The sequence below is a fragment of the Bombyx mandarina genome, chromosome 17 (assembly GCF_030267445.1).
Source record: "Bombyx mandarina strain Sakado chromosome 17, ASM3026744v2".
Lineage (NCBI taxonomy): Eukaryota > Metazoa > Arthropoda > Insecta > Lepidoptera > Bombycidae > Bombyx > Bombyx mandarina.
The window spans coordinates 16,549,419-16,572,523 of NC_143223.1; the positions used below are offsets into that span (position 1 = coordinate 16,549,419).

A 23,105-nucleotide genomic window follows, 5' to 3' on the forward strand; every position below is an offset into this window, starting at 1 on the left:
CAATTCCGGTCTAAGTTAAAAGGGACATACTTACATACCTGAAGAGTTTTAAATGAACTGGCCCAGGTATGTAAGCAGTCTGAAGGTTATTTATAGCCAGTATAGGATTTTCTGAAGAATTATGCGAACCGAACCGTACTAGATTGTTAATATCATAGACCACGTTTTAAGTTGCATCCGTTAATGTCAGGATGAACGAACACGTTTGTTGTTCACAGACATAGCATAAGAATGCGCGCACGAGGACGAGCGCACGTCAGTATGGCCGTGACGGCGTTAACGATATTTATGTTATATAGCACGTGCAATAGGAGTGACTCACACAAGCCAGGTGCGCCGGCCGTGTCATTCCACTCGTAAACAACAGCTGCAACAGAAGTGACTCATAAGCCAGCTGCGCCGGCTAGTATAAAAAGGCGGAACGTGCCTTGAAATGAACATTCGTTCGACTGCGTTTGCCCGGTGCACTTACTATATCGTTGTTACGTTGTGTGATTCAGTGACTGTTGTACGTACTGGTTAAAGTTGGACAAGTGTTAAAGTGAATTGTCAAGTTAACATATTGTTGATTAAATCAGAAACCAAAGGTGACTTCGTTTTACTTGGTGTTCAACAAGATAATATCTACCTTCAAGCTAACAAATACATAAAAATATGCTTACGTGTGGAAAGTAATTCCCCTTGATTTATTGTGTCTTTCTGATCTTGAATCGCATTGTTTCACTACGCATTTACCCATTTTGGTAATTGTTTCTGCCGCGCGTTTCTCGGTACAACTCGGTTGGCGTCACACTGAACACTGAATCACTGAACTGAAGTTAAGCGGTCATATGGCTGTGGCCAAATGTGTAGTGGCAATGCATTAGCGCGTTAACTACTAATCTAATAGTGTATTTACATCAGTGGAAGTGAGGGAGTTCATATAGAGTCCCTTCTTTATTTCGCCGTAAAGTCGTGTTTTATGTAATTAACACCACAGTTGAAACAATAGAAATTTTATTGTTGTAGCGGTATAAACAATTCTAAGTTATTATATTATATTAGTTATTAAACACATTATAAATTATTTTTTCGTTTAAAATTTTTGGCGGTAAAAAGGTCCCATGTCACAGACTATCTTCTTATTCCCCCCTCTCGTGCGTTCCGGCTTACGCTAATCATAAAAAAGTGCGTTCTTAAACGCCACAGAAGGATTGCTGGTTGGTGGCCTGAAGGCTATTTCAGTTTCACCAGTACAGGTGAGCGGCTGCTTCGTGGATGAATCTACTACCGGATCGGAATTACGACCCGCTAAGAAGATGTGGCGAGAAACTCAGCGGCCTGACGTTTGGGTTAGGTTGCACGTCGAACTCTTTGCTGAGGTCGACGATTATGGTTACCAATATGGTTAATAATAATGTTAATGGATCGGAAGTATCATGATTATCATGACGTTTTGAGCTGGTGCATCCACATCAAAGACTTGTAAAACTACAGAACCCTGAGTAGTATTTCATTAGTATGCTGTGTAATAAAATTGTATGACAAATATAATATATTGGTGGTGCTTTATTTTCAACAACTTTAACAATTACCAAAAGCTAAACACGTTTTATTACATAAATTAGCTTACTGATACACATTTACAATATAAACATTTCTGTAACAGATTTAAAGCCGTATCGCGGGGTGAAAGGCTGTTTGGTTTAAGCGACATTTCGCTTAATACGCGACATTTATCTTTGTAATTAAAGATCCGTTTATTTGGTATTATTATCAACAGTTCGATCTTTTTAATTGAACTTCAATTACGTTTACTCCATTTAAATACTAGCTGAAGAAGTTGTTTTTGTTATATTTTCTATATTTTAATATTCAAATGGCTCTAAGGTAAAGTTGCAAAAATGTCGCTTAAACAAAATATCCTATCACCCCTCGATATAAAGATTCTTAAACTAAATCTATAACAAAGTTAGAAGTTTCGATTTTTCTATTATTAATTAAAACTAATGAAGTTTATTTAGTTAAGTTTGTTTGTGGATTATATGGGTAAGGCCGTTAAATTGGACTCATGTAACATAAAAACTTAAGTTACCGGATAACTTAAAAGTTGTTGATGTGTTTGAATTTACAATTTATAATTTTATCATTTTATTAGCTTTGTTCTACAATTCCAAATGTGTTCTAAGCTTTCATCACTTTTATGCTACGTATTTAAAAATTAACAACAATAGTAACATAAAAGTAACTTAAGCCTACCCTCTTTTCAAAAGATGCTCGAACCTAGGGCACTATGATGAATAATTAACAACGTTTATAGCTTAGAGCTCTTATTTAAACATTAAACTTACTAAATTATCCTTCGATTTAAGCAAAACGATACAAACTTACCTTAAAATCAGTAAAAACTTTTTTTCTGTCGGACAAAAACACGATGCGGACCAAACTAACTCACGTATCATCTCACTAATGGCCGATAAGTATGTGACATACCAAAAGTAAGTTAGATATTGGCGTGGCCAATTATAAAACATATTCTTACTGCTCAATTCTTAAATTATTGTAAAAATTTTGGTAACTTAAAATCAGTAACATAAAAGCTTAAAATACTAGGACGTGATGTTAAAATTCGAAAATAATTGATATTTCAATAGCTAGATTTTTGTGAAGGAATTAAATATTGCCTAACATAAATGATTCTTTAAAAAAAATTTTTTTATTGCCGGTGGAATAAACTGAAACCTATATAATTCATTCCAACTATGATGGGGGATCATTTGGGACACTTGAAATTGTTCTAGCAATTCGTATTATCGTAGTAAAAACTACATAATTAAATACAAAGAAGTAGTTTTACAGACGTTTGCGTATTTGTAACAGTTGTAGAAAGGATGCCTTTTGCCAGGAAAACAATAAAACATGATAGTATTATTGTATTTATTCTAAAAAAGATGCCGGACGCGGAGTCATCCATCAAAATGGTTACTTTTTGGCGGCCTTACCCATATAGCTACACGTTATCGCGGCTGCCTGGTTCTGTCGCCATCAGCGCGGTGGATTCGTTGGCTTCAACAGCTTTTTCTTCGATGACAGCGAGAGCTTCTTGCACTGAGGTCGCTCTGAATGACTGTTTTATAACTCCTTCTATGTTTTCCATTTGACTCATCAATTCTACGGGAACATTATAAAATAGTATCTTCTGATTGTCATTCTTGATTTTTTTAATAACTCTTTCAAAAACCTGGAAGCATGAAAATAGAATAAGTTTATGATATTGCGATAAAAGCGCTCAATATTGTGCTTCTCATGTCGCACGTCGCGCGCTCACGAGCGGTCTCTGGTGGCGACGTAGACCATAGACCACAGTTACGACCAGGTAAATGTTGCCTCCCGTCTTAAGATTTTTTACGATGTCGGAATCTCAACACCCGAATTTATTAATGATTCACGTGAAAAAACAATAAAGTATGGAGGGCAGTACTCGCGCTCGCGGCGTGTCTCCGGTGCCGCGAGGACTTGCACTGTTCAAACAAAACGTACGAGTTCTAATAAATATTTTGTAGTCTTTTAGAATTTTAATTTCCACGAAATCATTCCAACTCATCCATGAACAGAATGCGACGCGCAGTTTCGTACTTATTTTTAGTTGCATTTGCCTTAGATATGAACTCTGAACGACGGCTTTGGGCTGTTACACAATATTTCTTTATATCAATTTGATTCTGCTTTTGAGCGCACGCCCCGGAGCCCGACGCGCTGTAGCGGTGGCGGCTCCGGTAACCGCTTAACGATTCAGTAGTATACCCGTTTCACGTCATAAATGAATCTATACATATAAATAAAATTGGAGTGTCTGTTTGTAATATTGAAATAGCCTCTTTTTACTACATGCATATGAATATAAGTACGGTACATACACCAAAATAACATTATTTACAATTTTTGTCTGTCTGTCTGTCTGTCTGTTTGTTCCGGTTAATCTCTGGAACGGCTGGACATATTTTGAGGATACTTTCACTGATAGAGAGCTGATGACATAAGGAGTAACTTAGGTTACTTTTTTAGACTAGATTCGCCCCGCAGCTAACATCGCGGGACTCAGCTATCAATAATAAAATTTAATGTTTCTGAAGCGAAGCGAGGGCGGGTCGCTAGTAATAAATATTTTTTCAAAGGTTAATACTGCCTATGAAAGGGGGTGCTTATTGACAGTAGGTCTGCTGGGGCTGGACTCGGACCGACCTGCTGCGCGGTGTAGTCGAGCAGCGTGAGGCGGGTGCAGTCCACGAGCAGCGCGCGGGGGGCGGAGCGCGCGGCCGCCCACAGCAGGCGCCGCCCCACCAGCTCCGCGCTCAGGTACACGGCGCCCTGCGTCACGCGCACCACGCACGCCTCCCCCGACCCCGTCTGTATGCGTATGAAGCTTTCAATATAACGAAGTGCTACTTCACGCCTGGACTAGGACTCGCTCGGCCTCTCAAGTACATGGGCTGAGGAGCCGGATGAGGAGGACAGTGCGCACCTTGACGGCCGCCGCGTGCAGGGCGGGCCGCATGAGGCGCCGCACCAGCAGCGCCAGGCTCGCCAGGATGCCGGCCAGCACCGCCAGCTCCACGCTCAGCGCGATGCTGGTCACGAAGGTGAGCGTCAGCACGGAGAGCTCCATGCGGTCCCGTCGCCACAGCCGGAGAACTGTTTCAATATCTATCTGCAGTTTTGGGGCAGAGGAAACACATTTTTTCTAGACATTCACCGTAATAAAAACAAATATTAACAGTTTTTTTGTTTATTAATTGCGTAGTGCCGACGTCACAGCCGGCGGGGAGAGGGGGAGGGGGCACGCTGCGCCACCAGCTGCTCAGCTCTATGTACAAGCTCGAGAGCACATTCATAATTGAAGTGAACACTTCTTAGTATCGTTGTGATTCGAGAGTCGATTAAACGAAGAAGCGACACATAAATTCATAAGATGTAACGTGGGAGAAAATGACATAAGAAGCATCATACGGTGTTTCTCTTTGTGCTCTACTTCGTACCTGATATTAAAAACTAAAATTCTGAATACATCTATGTAGTATATACAAATAAAATATAAAATAATTATCAAATATTGCATCACTATGACCAAGCCTACAATTATCCTCTTCCTAATTTTATGTTCGTCTCATTGAAGCCAAAATTTTTGAAAGTTTCCTTTCTACCACTTGTGAATTGGACACAGGTTTTTTAATCGTTTAAACAAAGGAGCTGGCGGCGCTTCACAGCACTACTCCCCCCTCAGTGTAATGTGCTCCTCCTGATCCACTAACAGTGCCTTTAGGTACCACAAGCACCGGTCATCACTCTCGTCAAACCCGTTTCTTGCGACGAAGGGCGAGTAAATTAACCCATAGACACAGCCTACTGAGTTCCTCGTCGGATCTTCTCAGTGGTTCGCGTTTCCGATCCGGTGGTAGATTCTGCGAAGCACTGCTCTTACTAGTCAGGTCTCGTCGTCAGGTTTATGCCCCGTGAGCTCACCTACTTGTTAGGGTTACGCTGACATAGCCTCCTCAAGGCCATCAGCTTAGATAGGAAAAAACTGTGGCGTGACTGCCGTACCATGAATATGACCGCGCAGATGAGGACCGACGACAAACACGCCCTTGGGATAAAGTAGAAGTATTGTGTCAGGAACGCCAGCGCCAGCAGCGTTATTATACCTGGAAGCAGAATATGCATTAGATATAGCAGATCAACTAAGACTGGATCTTATTTATTATGTTTCATTATCTTGATTAATTTTACATGTGCTGTTTCTCTATTGCACATAACGAATTACTGTCTCGGCTACAAGATAAGCTTATATTAAAGGTCAAATTTCCTATTATTATTTATTATTGACAGCTTTCAAGATTGACCCCCGCGGGCAACTGATCTTAGGTAATATGTGCTCTTCTACACATAATAAAATATATTAAATTTTATTAACAAAAATCGTGCGAAGCGCATCCCGACATCCCGCATCCCGCTGGTCCAGCGTTGCGTCAATAAGCAATATTTTATCTGATTCTTAGGTTAAGAAAATCCCGTACATTTGAGACTTAATTTTTATACACTATCTAGTTTAATTTTTTGTAAATTTAATGATCTGGTAACGAGACCTTTAATACTAGTGTAGAGATATATACGACAAAGGGAAGATCTTCCACCGAGCTGGTGATATTGCTCGGTAGACCGACGGTCCGAATGTTGTTGTTCGGAACTTGTATATATGCGCTTTATCTTGAAAATGTCGTAAGCGAGATTCAGGCATCTGTTAATTATCTTGCGTTGTATAATGGCCACCCGCCACATCACTCCCCTCCGAAGAATGCCACACTAGCAAGAATCACTGAATGGCAATGGCTTTTCCGTTCAGGGACAATCGGCTGAGCATCAGGACAACAGGAGTGTGGACTGACACGTTCGTCCCAATTCTGTTAATCATTAGGAGTAATGTGAATTTAGAGTTAGTGTTTCATTCAACTCGGTAAAATGTTTGCTAATCAGCTCGCCGTGCCCGGGACCTCGCGGCGGCGGGGGGCGCGGGGAGGGGCGGCGCCGTACCGGAGTAGAGTCCGGCGGCGGGGGTGCGCACGCCGCTGGAGTGCGACACGGCAGAGCGGGTGAAGGCGCCGCACGTGGGCATGGCGTGGACGAACGAGCCGGCGATGTTGCACAGGCCCAGGGTCATCATCTCCTGAGTTATGTCCAGCTTCTCACCAACAGCTACAAGTGTCAGACATCACGTTAGATACATTTCTAGGTGATAGGTTACGGGACTTGGTTTTCTGTTCTCGTGACTCTTAAGCAAAAAATTTAAAAGAATTTTGGAATATTATAAGGAATAAAATTGAAAGCGCAACAAGTAATATTTCTCAACCTACAAAAAGCCTTTGCGATGGCAATATTGGCAAGCACCATGACTATCGGGAGCATGAGGACGCCGCTGCCGAGGTGGAGCACCATGTCCTGCAGCCGCAGCGTGCTGTTGTGCAGGGTGGCGCTGAACGGCGGCAGCGAGAGTGGGGGCAGGCCCGGCTCCACTAGACCTGGAACACGTGTCTTGAATTTAATTAATTTACATAGTGAACAACATTCCTTGTACAAAGCAGCATAACGGCACTCAATTAGTCACTTCAACTTGTCCCATAAAGTAATTTGGTTGATAGCGGTTGACCTATCTTAACCACAGCGGGGTAGTGCCGCCGTACCGCGGAGACCGGCATCGTTGGTCGTCGACTATCGTCCTCGGGGTGGCGCCGTGTGTCTGGTTGTAATGTTGGCCGTGGGAACTTTCCTACTCTGACCGGATTCTGACCTCGGGCGGGGTTACTTGAAGGGGGGCATTAAAGCCGTACGCCACGCGCAGGGTTTGATATGACCACTGTGCCTGCGTCCAAGATTGGAGAGTCCACAATTGATGCCGTTCGTGCCAAGATGGAATAGCCCATTAGGTTTAGTTAGGAAAAACATGTACAATATTTCTTTCTATCGGCTCCGGTAACCACTCAACACCGACATGCTGTGAGCTAGTTCCCCGTATATACCTAGTCAGGTCATAAATTCTGTCACATGTTTAATGTAAAATAATTGAAACAAGTTTATTCATTATTTAACCATTCATACACCAAAATTAACTTAACAAAACATAGATTCTTATGACACTAAAGTTTATTCAAAATGACCTCCGTGATTTTGAATACAGACCTTCAATCTGCGCGGCCAGTCGTCTATCGCAGCACGAACGAGGTCCATGTCAATATCGGCGGCTGCCTTAATCAAGGATGTCTTGAGTGACTCCAAATTGGGAAGAGGCTTTGAGCACGCCTTTTCCTCCAAGTGTTGCCATATCTTGTAATCTAACGGATTCAAATCTGGACTGGAGGAGGGCCAGTCTTCGTGCCGGATGAAGTCGATTTCACGCGCCGCCAGCCAGTCTTGTGTGCTCTTCGCTCTATGAGCTGGCGCCGAATCTTGTTGGAATACCCAGTGCCTGTTATTGAACATGGTATGAGAAACAGGTTCCACAAGGTTCGTCAGGACTGTATTTTGATACACAACTGCATTCGTTTTTACAACTTTCTCACAAAAATGTACCTCTGTTAAGCCCCAATAAGAAACTCCCAACCATACCACGAGCGAGGATGGAAAATGACCTCGTTGGACACGCGGAATACGGTTGCTCGCTTCTTCACTACTGTGTGCGTACACCTTATCATTTTGTTTGTTGTAACTCTCTTCTACGGTAAAAATTTTTTCATCCGAAAAAAGAATTTCCCGATATTTTTTTCCCGCGTACCGCTTCAACAAAGCGTGGCATCTCTTCAGTCTCAGGTCCATTAGACGAGCATTCAAACGATGTCCTGTTTTTCTTCGATATGCCCGAAGCCCTAAGTCTTCATTTAACACCCTTTTCACCGTGGTTCTGCTTAACCCCATCTGAAGGGCCAACAGTTTCTGCTTACGTTTGGGATTTCTTTGAATTCGCGCCTTCACAGCTTTTATCACTGCTGGAGTCCTAACAGACCGAGGGGACCACTTCTTGACCTGTCATCTACACTAGAGTCTTCATTGTATCGTTTGATGGTACGATAAACGAATCTTTTGGTTATATTCAAAGTTTTCAGTATGTTAAAAATTTTAATTGGCGCGTAACCGCAACGATGCAACGCAATAACTGCGCGTTCGACAAAGTCTGGCACAACGGTTTGATCTACAAACTGTACAACATGGGAGTGCCAGACAGACTCGTGCTCATCATACGAGACTTCTTGTCGAACCGTTCGTTTCGATATCGAGTAGAGGGAACTCGTTCTCGTCCCCGTCATCTGACTGCCGGAGTCCCGCAAGGCTCCGCACTCTCCCCGTTACTATTTAGTTTGTATATCAACGATATACCCCGGTCTCCGGAAACCCATCTAGCGCTCTTCGCCGACGACACGGCTATCTACTACTCGTGTAGGAAGATGTCGTTGCTTCATCGGCGACTCCAGATCGCAGTAACCACCATGGGACAGTGGTTCCGGAAGTGGCGAATAGACATCAACCCCACGAAAAGCACAGCGGTGCTATTCAAAAGGGGTCGCCCTCCGAATACCACTTCGAGCACCCCACTCCCCAATAGGCGCGTAAACACCTCCGCCGTTAGCCCCATCACTCTCTTTGACCAGCCCATACCGTGGGCCCCGAAGGTCAAATACCTAGGCGTCACCCTCGACAGAGGGATGACATTCCGTCCCCACGTAAAAACGGTACGCGATCGCGCCGCGTTTATACTAGGACGACTCTACCCAATGCTTTGTAGACGAAGCAAACTGTCCCTCCGAAACAAGGTAACCCTCTACAAAACTTGCATACGCCCCGTCATGACGTATGCAAGCGTAGTGTTCGCTCACGCGGCCCCCACCAACTTGAAACCCCTTCAGGTTATACAATCCCGATTCTGCAGGATAGCCGTCGGAGCACCATGGTTCCAGAGGAACGTGGACCTCCACGATGACCTGGAGCTCGACCCCGTCAGTAAGTATCTACAGTCGGCATCGTTGCGCCACTTTGAGAAGGCGGCACGACATGAGAACCCTCTCGTCGTAGCCGCTGGAAATTACATACCCGATCCTGTAGACCGATTGGTAAGCCGTCGACGTCGCCCAAAGCACGTCATCACGGATCCTCCTGATCCATTAACGGTGCTTTTAGGCAATACAAGCACCGGTCACCGTCCTCGTCGAACCCGTCGCTTGCGACGAAGGGCTCGACGAGCGAACTAACCCACAGACACAGCCCACTGAGTTTCTCGCCGGATCTTCTCAGTGGGTCGCGCTTCCGATCCGGTGGTAGATTCTGCGAAGCACTGCTCTTGCTAGGGCGGTGTTAGCAATTCTCCGGTTTGAGCCCCGCGAGCTCACCTACACAAGCTAGGGTACGCTGAAATAGCCTCTCAAGGCTATCAGCATAGGTAGGAAAAAAAAAAAAAAAGCAATAACTGCAACACGGTCTTCTTTAAGCGTCCACTCCATATTTAAAAATGAGTAAAAATTCTAAAAGTATACATTTTTATTTTCATGAACAATTCGAAATTCGAATTCAATAAACTTTTTTGTGGCCAGCATTCTAAAAGAAAAGTTTTTACTGTGTGACAATACTTATGACCTGACTAGGTACAATAGCCTTAGTTAGCCTGACCTCGGCATGCGCGCGGGCCACAGCGCGAGCTGGTGAGGGTTTGTAGCGGTTTATCTCCAGATCCGCAATACGATCGAAGCTGTACCTCTACTGTAACGGTGCTACCTGACAACTTGAACATTGGTTTCTGAGGATTGTGTGTGTAGAAAGCGAAGACAGAAGCCGCGAGCACGACGATGGCGTTCCGGCTGATCGACACCAGCCACAGAGCCTTCTTCAACTTGGTCTGTTTGGGGCTCACTTGCACGTCTTTCAATTTCTGAAATACACAATATTTACTAGTAGCTGCTGTAAAGAATTCACTAGAACTTACTGATAGCTAACACGAACGCTTAACTGAGTCAATACAAAACGTTATCAGTTAGTAAAGAAGAAGGATTGGATAGGTGTCTATCTATAAAATTCTTCGAACAAAAAAAAAGATTATTAAGAAACTAGGTCCCCACGTCCTCGTGCTCGCGTTGTGCTATCAATGGGCCCGAACACTCACTGGCGGCAGTGCCGGGCGCTGCCGGACTCTCGAGCCGGAAGACATTCAATCTAACAGTCTTAAAAATTAAGGTTCGCTTTTGCTCGTGCCTGTTTACTTTTATTCAGAATTGACATGACCGATTTTATTGATACGATTACAAAGGTGCTCAATACATGTCTGCTTAATTATCGTTACTGTTAAAGTAGCGGTTAACGTATATCGTTGGGCCCGCGGTCCGCTCCCAACATCTGCAGACCGTCAGGTCCCACACACGGCGCGTGCCCCGGGAGCGGACACCTCGTACGAGGTTCGGCCCCCTACCCGGAAAAAAAAATCTGTAAATCTCTTAAAATATAACATATAGCAACAACATAATAGGTTGACAACTTTTATAGTGTTATCTTTATAGGGCTGCAGAATAAGATATACCTATGTGGTGTGATTTTGTAGGCAGCTGATTTTAAGTGACGTTAAACACGTATTATGAATGAGGACACAGCTTGCAACATTTTGACGTTAATTTATCTTATATATGGTATTGTGCAATTTTTCGCTAAAATGCTTATGTTTAACAAAAGGTCCATAACCTTAATACGTTTATAGCGATCTATTTAATTTTCGCAGCAAACAGGCTTCTGAAGGATAAAATAATTGTTTGATGTGTAGTGATAACGTCAAACTAAGCAAATAACCAATTAAAATTTATCTCAAACGCTTTTTTTAAAATTTGAATTGCATTAATTCCGCGCAAATATGACTCGAATTAAAGTTGTATATGATATTAATGCCAGATACAGGGAGCGGTACATATGGCACAGAACCGGACCGAGTGGAGAAGATTGATATAGGTACAGTCACGATCCTCAGCATTGAGGGAACGACCAGAAAGAATGATATTAATAATTATTTTATTAAGTTGTATTCTCATATTGTGCAGTTACATCTTCTTGATCGTAACCAAGCTTCTTCACAAGATCTGATTCTAAGGTTCATAATGTTGGCTTCGCTTGTGGTATCGCCAAACCGCTGCTACCACTGAGCACTCGCTCCGCCCTGCGCATGCTGGAGGCCACGTCTCAGCTCTCAGGGGTCGTCACACGATGCCAAAGACACTCTTGTGTACTCCCAATAATTAAGAACAACTTAAATTTTCCTTTGACATCGAACACCGCTCAAAATTACAACCCAAAGAGCGTGTGGCTCTCGGTAATTGTATTTTAATAAAACATTATCTAGTACATTTTATAGTGTCAGACGTTCTGAGTAAGCCTATAGCTATATAACTACTTAAATACATATAGCGTTGACAACTCTTTAGAAGAGTTACAGCAGAGAGAGCGCACGGACGCGGCTGCATGTCGTATAAAACATTTTTTTTTCTTTTTTTTTTTTATTGCTTAGGTAACGGCTGCTCCACCCTTCAAACCGAAACGCATTACTGCTTCACGGCAGAAATAAGCGGGGCGGTGGTACCTACCCGTGCGGACTCACAAGAGGTCCTACCACCAGTAAATGACGATTTTTCATCGACATATACTCGTAAATTCCCAAATACTACCCACCCGCAAGAGAAGTAGAACGGTGCAGCAGACGGCCCCAAGTGCACAGTCAGCCAGCCTTATGTCCCTCCACTTGCTGACCACGAAGTACACGTTGTCCGCCACCGACTCCGCGATGAAGCTCAGTCCTATCAGCCCCTTCACTTGTCCGGCGACGATGATAATTGCGGTCGCTGACGTGAAGCCGCTCGTCACTGAAGGTGATATTAAATCTACTAGGAAACCTGAAAAGAGCAATAAGTCACTGTGAGTATAACGGGATTAGACCAGGCTAAACAGATACGACCTGTTCACAAACGACTTTCACGAAAATAACATCTATACTAATATATAAAACTACAGTGGTTTTACGGGTGTTCCGTTATAACTACTGAATGGGGCGGGTTGCGGGGGCGTTAATGATGAGAATGTTTGCGGGGGTGAGAAATAATAATGTTAACTTTAAATGCCCAGCGAAGCGGACGCATACAGCTAGTCGTGTAATAAAATTAAACCTGTAAAATTAATAATTTCAATGATAATTTCAGTGGCGTATTGTGTGTGCGCAGGGGTAGGTATCACCATACCGCCTTTTTTCTACCGCAAAGCAGTCTTGTTGTGATGTTTATGAGCTTCCGTAACCTCTATGCACTAGGCCGACCGTGAGATCGAATGCTGATCTATTGTGCAGCAAAAAAAAGTTCTCTATTAAAGTTTTTAAATTAATGGCGAAAATAACATTCATCATCATCATAGAGTAATTTAAGGATTGGTTGCAAGAAATTATTAGTAAATTTTTCAAACATAGCTTATAACAAATGAAGAAAAACAGGTACTTTTTATTACTTGTCCATATCTGCCCCTGGCATTGCTGATGTCCGTGGGCGACGGTAATCACTCACCATCAGGTGGGCCGCATGCTCGTCTGCCTACAAGGGCAATAAAAAAATAATCATTTGTAGCAGCCGAAGAGAACTTTATAATTTTGAAACTCACCCAATCTCAAAAGTCCCATAACAAAGACGATACATCCGGAAAGGAACGTGAGTAGTACCACGAATTCAATGGGCAGCTCTCGGCAGATCTGAAGGGTGAACAGCGCCATCAAGCTCGTCGGACCTATCGACACCTCTTTGACTGTACCCAGGATGACGTACAGCATTGTACCTGGAAAATTATATTTTCGGCTTCAAAAAAGAAGCAACCAGGACAAACTATCAAGATTAGATTTTTTCTCTTTGACTGAAAGTTTATTCGATCGTTATACTCGGTGAATTTCGATGCTCACGAATGAGTTCCAGGATGAAGAACATCCTAAAAAAAATTGTGATAAAGCAAATAATTGTAAATAATTGAAATGTAATGCTCACTGTATGTAATGGTACTCGCTCTTGCCCCACCTTTTTTGTGCATCTTCTTATAGCTATTATTTGATAAATTGAAGATAGTTTAGTGTATAAGTCTTTGTTTGAAATGTTTGCTGGTACCTACATATCTGATTATACCTGTTGTTTCTATTTGCGCAGCCGGAATAAATGCTTTAAAGCCGTGTTTGTTGAGAAAAGTGTTGTTGTTAATGAAATTATTCGCTGTATTAAACTGTGTAAATATTACTGCTATTTTATTTGCATTTATGCATTGTATAGCTGTCACTCCTTTTACTTCACTTGAAAATATATGGTTAAGATAGATAGGGCTCTTATTGCCTATTCTATCATTGTTGTTTGTGGTTTCAATGAAAACGTTGAAGTCTATATATGTGGCATTTCCGGATATAGTCTCTTATAATCGGGCTTAGTATATGGTGAATAGTCAAACCGTTCACCGCCGCCGCCATCACCACAGTCCGTCGAAGTCCCTCCGTCTCCGACCTCATGTCGTGGACGTTTGTGTGAGGTGGGCGGGTTATCCTCGCCCCCCTCGTTTCCCACCATTCTCACAGATTCACACACCTAACACCTTTGTTTTGTACCAATTTTTAATAAAGAAACTAAAGATTAATTTAAAATGAAATAGCAAAAAAAATTTTTTTCCTGAACCGGGCTTTTTTAAGGTTCCCGCCAAAAAAAAAACCTCGATGGACTCAGTGAAGAGCAGGTAGACATTACCGTCTTATCGGCTCCTCACGCGAATCTATTATTCGCTCCGGTAACTAAGAAATTACTACCGACAAGGTGGAGTAGATATTGGACTAGAATTACTCAAGAGGCGGTGAATTCCAAGTTGTGGTTCCTCTGAGCGACGCCTCGCAAAACATTAGTTTAGTTTGGTGGTAGAATTTATATAAATATCGTCTTCAGTCAGACGAGCATACGGCCCACTTGATGGTGAGTGGTTACCGTCGCCCATGAACTTCAGCAATGGCAGGGACAGAGCCAAGTCGCTGCCTACCGAAAAATATTATAAAAAAAATTATAAAAATTTAAAACTTTATCAATAAACTGGACGTCGCCGCGTCGTGGATGATATTGAACAGGTTTATTGTTACAGTCGAAGTACTTATTGTCATTGCGTGTTCTTGCTTGCTGTAAATGAAACTATCAGCACTTACGCAATAACAGCGAAGCAAGTAAACACAATTATAATATAAAGATGATTTAGGGGATAGTACAGACGGAAGACTCTCCACCGGGCAGGCTAGTTCTATCAGTAAACTAACTTGTTGACGTTCGGAACTCGTGGATCACAAAACTGCAAACTTATCTTGTTTTTAGCGCGATGTAGGTTTTTTTCCGAATATTGAATAGTGGATTTCTTCTATTCCGTAGCAATAATCTTAAAAATCTTACTTTTTACAAAGCTACAACTTGATTCCCGATCTAATAAGAAACGTCCTGAGCGCAACGCTTGCTCGTAGATTTTCTACCTTTTGAAAGAAAACAAGAGCTATGTCGTTTACCTTTAAAACCACGTAGGCTTATAAAATTAAATTTAGGAAATTTTATCAGAAACACGTCTGTCAACATATACTACTGGGGAAACCCTGTAGCAATGTCACATTTTAACGTGAACATAAAAAAGAAATCTAACTGAAATAGGCTATCATTTCGTTCATTTGTTGAGAATAAAAGTTTTGTGGATATAGTATATAGATAGGTACATGCGTAAATAAAGTGATATCTTCTATTTAATTGAGCTTTGCGTATTAAATTTTAAATTAACCGTGTTTCATAGTCAACGGAATTTTCTTTTGTAAATTATGTGTAGGCGTGCTCTGGAAAATTGTTTGCGTTGAGCTAGTTGTTTCAGTTACGTCGCCTATCGTCACTCGCCTCCATAAATCATACTTACTTGCTGCAGTGCCTTTCCGAATGTTATTTTACTAGTGGCTCCAACTGGCTTCAGAATGAACTCCACCTTTTTTCCGTGGCAATGATTGACTTGTCTGTGTTTAAGTGAAAACAGACCAAAGACAGTCAAAATTAACCAAGAATTCGACAGCAGTGTTCACTGAATATTGTACCAGCTTATTATGCATTGGCCTATAGTGTTGCCGGTGATTACGGCGATGGGTTATTATATATCCTGACCCCAGCTCGTAATAATAAGTTTGAAACGTCCACCTCATATCTCAAGGTGGCTAGCAGTATTGATATTGTGCTCTCTAAATTCCGTCGACCGTTTATCTAGGTTCAGCAGAACTCGGTGGCAAGCGGCTTGAATTCGTAGATCTTAGTGCGAAACACCCTTTAAAGTAGGTTTAAAGAAGTCTTCAGCCGTAGTCAGAAGTTTGGCTGTAACCATCAGGTAGACCGGGAGTTTATACCTTTAGTTGCTAATAAAAACCGAGCCTTTAACGCAACCGTCATGCTATTAATAATGTCAATAACATTTCATTAATGGCGTCGATTTGCAAACGAGCATAGAATTTAAATGAACACTTGACGTATATGGTACTTGTAAGAGTATAAACCTTCGCTTACCGTGTCTACAGACCTGAACGATTTTTAGATTAAAGATTTTTTATTATAAAATCCAGTTATTCAAGCATTCTGTCATCATTGCTTTAAGTGAACCTTTCTAAGAAGGTAGGATCAATATAAGGCGGGGACCGGCTCATCCGTTTATATTAATTTAGTTCAATGAATGTCTATTTGGCCTCGAAAAAGACTAGCACCTCCCCATCTCCTCCCGCGTGTGTCGAAAGAGGCGGCTAAGGGATCCTCCATGAAATATGCAGCAGCGTTCTTCAAGTATTATAGAAATATACTGCAATCACCTACACGAATGCCAAGGGTGGCGATTATGGAAACCCCCTAAAAATGGCTGACAAAAATATAAAATGGCCCCAGTCCCCGCCAGTTCCGCTATTCACGGTACAGTCACGATAGCGGCCAAGTTAATGGTGGAATGGGGTGCTTAGAACCTAAGCGTAGCGCGGGTAGGCCTTCCACGAGATGACCGACGACCTGTTAAAGGTTGCGTGAATTCGCTGGATGCAGGCTGCGCAGGACTGGATACTGTGGCGAACCTTGGGGGTCTAATAAAAAACCCTTTGCTTTGCTTCTGTCAACATATTTATCAATCAGTGAATTTTAAATAAAATTTATGCAGCACTGTACAGTAAAATTAGTTGTTCTTAAGGCCTGTTCAAATAGCCCAACACTTCGAATGTTAGGGTCAGGGTCTATGTCAGAGTAGTAGTATTAATAACAGCATCTGTTATTGTTACTTTACGCAGAAAATAGATAAGCATGGAGGCTGTCTGGATGTTATTAGCTAGTAGTATTCGTTAGAATGTCATAATAAACTCCGTTCTCGTCATTTCTCTAAAATTTTTGCATAACTTAAAGAGAACAAACAAAAACATTGGGTGTTTATTTAAAAAAACATTTTTAGCACGTGACACGGAAACTACAATGGTGGAAATGGAGTTTTGTCGTAACACTAATAGTAAATAATAGATCTACAAAAGTAACTCGAAAAGATAAACTTTAAAAATAATTCCACCACTTGCGTAATAGATAAGAAATAAATAAACATTTGATGCATCTATGCAGTCCTTATCTGTGGAGAAAAACCTATTTCAAATATTAGTTGCCTTATCGCCCAGTATCTGAGACTTATTTGGGTTTATAAGTTATATGTTATGTTATTGAATTTGATTTTGATGAATTTGAATAGTAAATATTTTCATAATATTTTATTGGTGGTGGAAATAATATTTTATTTATTCACATTTAATTGCCATTCACGTTCCATTATAAAAAGGCGCATTTAAAATCCTATTTGGAAAAAAATAAACAAATAAGAGTTACAAGACGCGACAAAGATGTGGAAAGGCTGCAAAATGGAATAGACATTGTTACATCTCTAGATAAATATTCCTGATTCTACTCACCGATAAAAGAAGAATACAATCCATATTGAACAGGTAAGTTAGCGAGAGATGCGTATGCAATGCTCTGCGGCACCAGGGTGAGGCCCAGTGTGACCCCGGCCACCAAGTCCGCCACGGCCGTCAGGCGGTCGTACTGCGGAGCCCACTCCAAGATCGGCAGTCTCTTCTTCACAAGCCGACGCCAAGTGCGGTTCTGTTTATCGCTCGTCGTCAGCGGGAGTCCGTCGTCCACATTCATCATTCAGTTTTAGTATGTAGTGTGTAGTGGTTCATGGACTGACAGCGGGCACTGGTCGGGCGGCACTGGCGGCGCTGGCGGCTGCGCGCACTCTGCTGCTACTCGACTTATCAAGCGAGCGTCGAGCCTGCTGGAGTCAACACTCCGAACAAACAATTCTCACTTATCTTTGGAATTGAATTCATCTGTTTTTCTTGAGATTTGCACGAGTGTCACCTTCGCACTTGGACATGTTTGCCGCCTATCGTCATTCTCTGTATAATATTTTTTTCGTTTAGATTACTTCATTAGGTTAGAAAAAATTGTAAATGTTGTTCAAATAATTTTCTTATCCTATGCTAATGATTACGATGATTATCTTAGGCAATTGGATTAGTTTCCATTGTTTCTCTATTCATTTGAATTCGTCGATTAGACCTTAAGCATACAAATATATTATTAAATACATACATTGAATAGTTTTTGAGATCTATGAAACATCGATTGACTGGTATGGCTGTATGGTCTCATTTATTTTCAGAATGACACTGGGACATGGGTCTTTATGGAATATGTTTTATATTTTTTATTTAGGTACTTGTTAGAAAAAAAATTGTTTTGTTCAAGTAAACATATTAGATATTATTATGTCAATTCCAGTTCACATAGTAAATTTCAATTGATCGGATTTTACATAATAAATTAATTACTACCCTCCACACCTACAATGTGTATACAACGCCGTTATAGTAATATGTAATTATATAGTGCTTTCTGTAATTTTCGCAATTTGTAGATAAATCTGGCACCACTAGTTCTTCTGTATCCGCCCTCGGTAATCACGAAATTATAAACTGTTCAAAGCGCGAACCTTAAATAAATCAAACTCAAGTTTGAGCCGCGTCTTTTACTGATAGCTTTTTTGTTTCTTTTTGTTCGACTGTTAGTTATCATGTGAGTTTTAATCAAAACTCACATTTTGTGAGTTGCAGCGCTTGCCGTATTTAAGTTTTGGTGTAAAACATTAACAAAATAAAATACCGTGCACATAATATCTATTGTTTAACTAAGAACCGACGCCGCGACGCAGTGATTCCAATCCGGGTGCTTACTTATTTTATATTGCTTCATAAAACTAACGATGAATACAAACTGATCAACAAAAAATTTAAATCTGCGCAGAAATAAGGAAGTGATAAGAGTCTCAATTTGATGCTAGACAAAGAACGCACTGTGTCGACACGTGTTCCAACAGCACGAAGACACATGTCACATGGAAAGGGATAAATGATGCTCTCACTGTTCCCACCAATAAGTTCGAACCCCTACATTTTAAACCTCTATTAATTAATTTATGCCTCTTGAAGACACTTTTTTCTTTTTCTTTTTTATTTATTGCTTAGATGAGTGGACGAGTTCACAGCCCACCTGGTGTTAAGTGGATACTGGAGCCCATAGACATCTACAACGTACATGCGCCACCCACCTTGAGATACAAGTTCTAAGATCTCAGTATAGTTACAATGGCTGCCCCACCCTTTAAACCGAAATGCATTACTGCTTCACGGCAGAAATAGGCAGGGCGGTGGTACCTACCCGCGCCGACTCACAACAGGTGCAATCGTTTTGGATATTTAGTAATGTATTTTATATTTTGAATAAATATAACAAATACAGTTAATCCAAGTTATAGTTATCCAACATAGAGATCATGTCACAAGACGTGTGGCGGTAAGTACTCATGTTGTGTTCATAAGCTCCAACAAACACGAGATGAGCTGGACCGTAATTTATTAAAGCTTAAATTCGTTGTGGCTCAAAAGATAAGCCTGATCTACGCGCAACAAACCATGTGCCAATGTCGGTGTTCGAAGCCTATAGGCAGATAGCATTTTTGATGACCAAAGTTTATGGTTACGAAATATTTTCACGATAGAGGAATAACATCGTGTAATAAACATCAAATCCGCTAAAGATAATTTGCGTAACTGCTGGCAGTAGGGCGTTTTGTGAGCGCACTCCGGTAACTACCATCACACTGCTCAATTCTGGCGCGAAGCAGTAGGCAGCCGTCACACTACAACATAGGCGTTAAGACACAAGTCGGGCGCCGGTAATCACGTAGTTATTTCCTCCGGTACCCACTTAATGGCCGTTTTCCAATTACAGCACAAGAGCGCATTATGCCGCATAATGCGCTCTTGTGCTGTAATTGGAAAACAGGGAGTTCCAGGTGGGCCGTGAGCTCCTCCATTCGTCTAAGCTACGATAAGTCACCAAATCGTGAACGTCACCAGGCGCTGGTGCCACGCCGATGGTGTTACAGGCTCACCGGCAACTGTTTGATTAGTGATAATAGTGATGCTTGTAACAGGCACATATATATGTACGTGTGTATTGCGCACGCGTCGTGTGATTTTGTTATGAAAACCTTCACATATTTACATATTTTTGGAGACAAACAGTTACATTATCTTTTTGCGATTCTACATTAACATTGAAACGTAGCGTAACTGTTTTATCTGTTATTATTTCTAGTTTTTGTTACACTTCTGATTCGTGAGTTCGGTTGCACGTTTAATAAATAAATGTACTCACTGTTGCATAGCAACATATAATTGCTAACATCATGTATGTTATTCACAGTTGGGTAGTGACAGTTGAATGGCGCGACTGATACAAGACAAGAGCAGAGCTGGTCCGGGAGCCGGGACTCACGAATCAAATTATCACTTTTAGAACTCGGCCATTTTATCACTTTAATCAGGGTTGGTGAACGGACAAACTGATGAGACAGCGCTCCCAGTTCAATCCGTCAGTGGGAGGCCGCGGCGCCGCGACATGTGTACGTCTGTTTGTTTTGAAGTTGGTCTCTCAGTTGCGTTACATAAAACAGCTAATATATTTTTCAATCTTCACACATTACGGAGTAACACGTATATTGATGCCCGTCGAGTTACTCTTGCGACACAAATCTAATTTATTTACATTTAAAATTTTTACTATGTTTATGGAACTTTTTAAATTATATATCTCTACACGTGCTTGTCAAGGGCTTTATTTTTTATGAATGTAAAAGTAACATGTTATTGCGGCTGTCAACTTGTAAACGTTATCACTGACATGGGTGACGGCTGTGGTTGCAGCAGGGCGATAGTCTGCGGTAGCCGGTAGCGCTTAGGGTGTAAATAATGTGAAATATCTTATGTGATAGTTGAAGGTTCGCCGCAATTTAAACACGTTTTTCTATCTTATTTAATATTATAATTACGATAGCTGCTAGTCCAGCATCCCTCGCACTACTTTGAACGTAACTGCTGTCAGACTGGATCGTCGTGTTTAGCTTCGGTGTGACGAGACGCCTAACTCCCATTCTATCATTCTGTATAGTGCCGATCGCTGGTAATCTAAGGAACTATTCCAGCTACGCTCGGAAGCGTAAAGTGTAAAGCTCGGAAGTCGGCCCTAGTAAATGTAGTGTTTCGCTGAATTTAGTACCGGATATGACTCACGATCCACTAAGAAAATCTGACCAAAAATTCAGTGTGTTGTGTCTATGGGTTAGTTGACACGCGACCGCTGCTTGATGAGTCTAAAAGGACCGAGTGTGTCCGGGGATGCGACCAGACATGTTGCGGGAGACGGCGGCTACGCGTTGCCCCATCGCCCGGGTCGGATGACTGGGTTAGATGTGGCCACATTAAGAAGATTATCGTGCTGCGTCGCTTTTTTAAAGAATATTGTGAATATGTGAAGACATTTTTAATTGGTATTTGCTTCAACTTTTTTACTTACAGTATTCTGTTATCCAAATATTATTATTTTTTATTATAAAAAAACGACGTATATAATATATTTGCACAGTCTGTTCTGTCCGGAAGATTTATTTTGTTCCAGTTCGTACGGCTCCGTGTGTAGTCGCGCGTAACGTCACTGGCGACTGCGGCCGGGGACTCGGTACAGATTCTGAACTACATACGATACCATTCTTGAAAACTTATTTAAATGCGGTGCGGTTGTGTTAAGCACTCACACACAAATAAAGACAATATCCACGTTATGCGATCTTGATAAGAGCAGGAATGATAATGCGCCTCCGAATTAAATTATAACTAAGTACTTTATAACAATATTATATAATGAGGAATTTTTCCATGTTCGTGTTTTTTATCATCAGTATCTACCAAAATGATGCAAAAATATAAAATATATAAATATGGTGGAGTGGCAGAGTCTCGTGCCGTCCCGACCCGCAGTAGGGTCGCGAACCATTATATAGTGAGACGCGGCGTAGAGCGCGGGACTAGGGCGTTCGGTGCAGCGGCCACTGGGCGAGCTCAAGTAATCAGCAATGTAACGACATGGAATACCACTTCAGGAGTAAGGTCGTTGTTGTTCTAAGCTAATTAAAATAGTAAAAGCGGGACAGTCATCCAGTTAATAATAATAATAATAAATAATAAAGATCATTTATTGCTTTTCACATCATAAAATGAAATACAAAAAAAAAGAAAATCAAAAAAAAGAGAAAAAGGCAAAAGGAGGTGGCTCAGCTATTGCTGTTCAAGGTTGATAAATTGAACAGCGCTGATTTTCAGTCACCCCCGTTTCCCTTTGGTTCTTTGCGGGAATGAAGACTCCGTACGTGTGTACATACTCAGAATATGATATAAATTAGTAAAATTAGTAAATTATAAAAATTTAAGAAAAAACAAAATAAAAATCAAATTAAATGGTGAACCCGAAAACAAAACCAAAAATTTAAGAAAAAAACAAAACAAAAATCAAATTAAATGGTGAACCCGAATACAAAACATAATAAGCACACAGTAATAACAACCTGTGGGCAGCTTAAAAAAAATAAAAAAATAAAAAAAATTAATAAAAGGAAGTTTTCACAAGCTAGGATTAAATTAGTTACTATAAATTAGATTAGTTTTTGTGAGTCCAAAAGAAATGATTTTAAACGATTAATAAAGCCATGCTTTGTTACAATGTGACGAATAGGTGGTGGGAGATCATTCCAGCAATGCGTAGCTGCGTATTTAAACGCTCCCCGAAAAGCAGCTGTTCTGTATTTGGGCGTCAACAATGGCTTAACAGTAGCTCGTGAGCCATACCTGTACTGAGTACTTCTCCAATCCAACTTCTCATACAAGTACCTAGGTTCATGTGTCGAAATCACTCCAAATAGTAAGACTGCTAAGTGCAACCTTCTTCTAGCTGCCATTTTCAATATATTGTGATCATTTAAATAGGGCGTTATGTGTCCTCTCACGGGAATGTCAAAGCAATACCTGACACAGGCATTTTGAATGCGTTGTATTAATTTTTCAGTTCTCGAGAGTAAAC

General features: G+C 41.3%; 1 protein-coding gene and 1 long non-coding RNA gene across 4 annotated transcripts; one reads left to right on the forward strand and one right to left on the reverse strand.

Moving 5' to 3' along the window:
• Positions 1-1,528: 1,528 nt before the first annotated feature.
• On the reverse strand, positions 1,529-21,715 carry LOC114249791 (sodium-independent sulfate anion transporter). Of its 3 annotated transcripts, XM_028183497.2 has the most exons (11): positions 21,549-21,715; positions 17,537-18,028; positions 13,192-13,362; positions 12,220-12,440; positions 10,291-10,444; positions 6,888-7,052; positions 6,568-6,729; positions 5,581-5,681; positions 4,502-4,687; positions 4,222-4,386; positions 1,529-3,220 (listed from the first exon to the last, which is right to left on the reverse strand). In XM_028183497.2, the coding sequence occupies exons 2-11, from the start codon at positions 17,775-17,777 to the stop codon at positions 2,990-2,992; spliced, it is 1,797 nt and encodes a 598-aa protein (XP_028039298.2). In that variant the 5' UTR covers positions 17,778-18,028; positions 21,549-21,715; the 3' UTR covers positions 1,529-2,989. The 3 variants fall into 3 exon arrangements, with proteins under 3 accessions (XP_028039298.2, XP_089590508.1, XP_028039306.2); XM_089734382.1 differs by lacking the exon at positions 17,537-18,028; XM_028183505.2 differs by lacking the exons at positions 17,537-18,028; positions 21,549-21,715 and adding an exon at positions 13,566-14,631.
• On the forward strand, positions 4,195-4,758 carry LOC149501181 (uncharacterized). The gene is made up of 2 exons (XR_016324509.1): positions 4,195-4,335; positions 4,442-4,758. It is a non-coding gene; the product is annotated as an uncharacterized LOC149501181 (long non-coding RNA).
• Positions 21,716-23,105: the final 1,390 nt, after the last annotated feature.

Excerpts from the sequence above, each read along its gene's own strand:
- LOC114249791 (XM_028183497.2), bottom strand. The coding sequence starts at position 17,777 with ATGATGAATGTGGACGACGGACTCCCGCTGACGACGAGCGATAAACAG. Across the intron at positions 10,445-12,219 it reads CCGTTCTACTTCTCTTGCGG|AAATTGAAAGACGTGCAAGT; the intron begins GTGGGTAGTATT and ends TGTGTATTTCAG. Across the intron at positions 6,730-6,887 it reads TGCCATCGCAAAGGCTTTTT|CTGTTGGTGAGAAGCTGGAC; the intron begins GTAGGTTGAGAA and ends TGACACTTGTAG.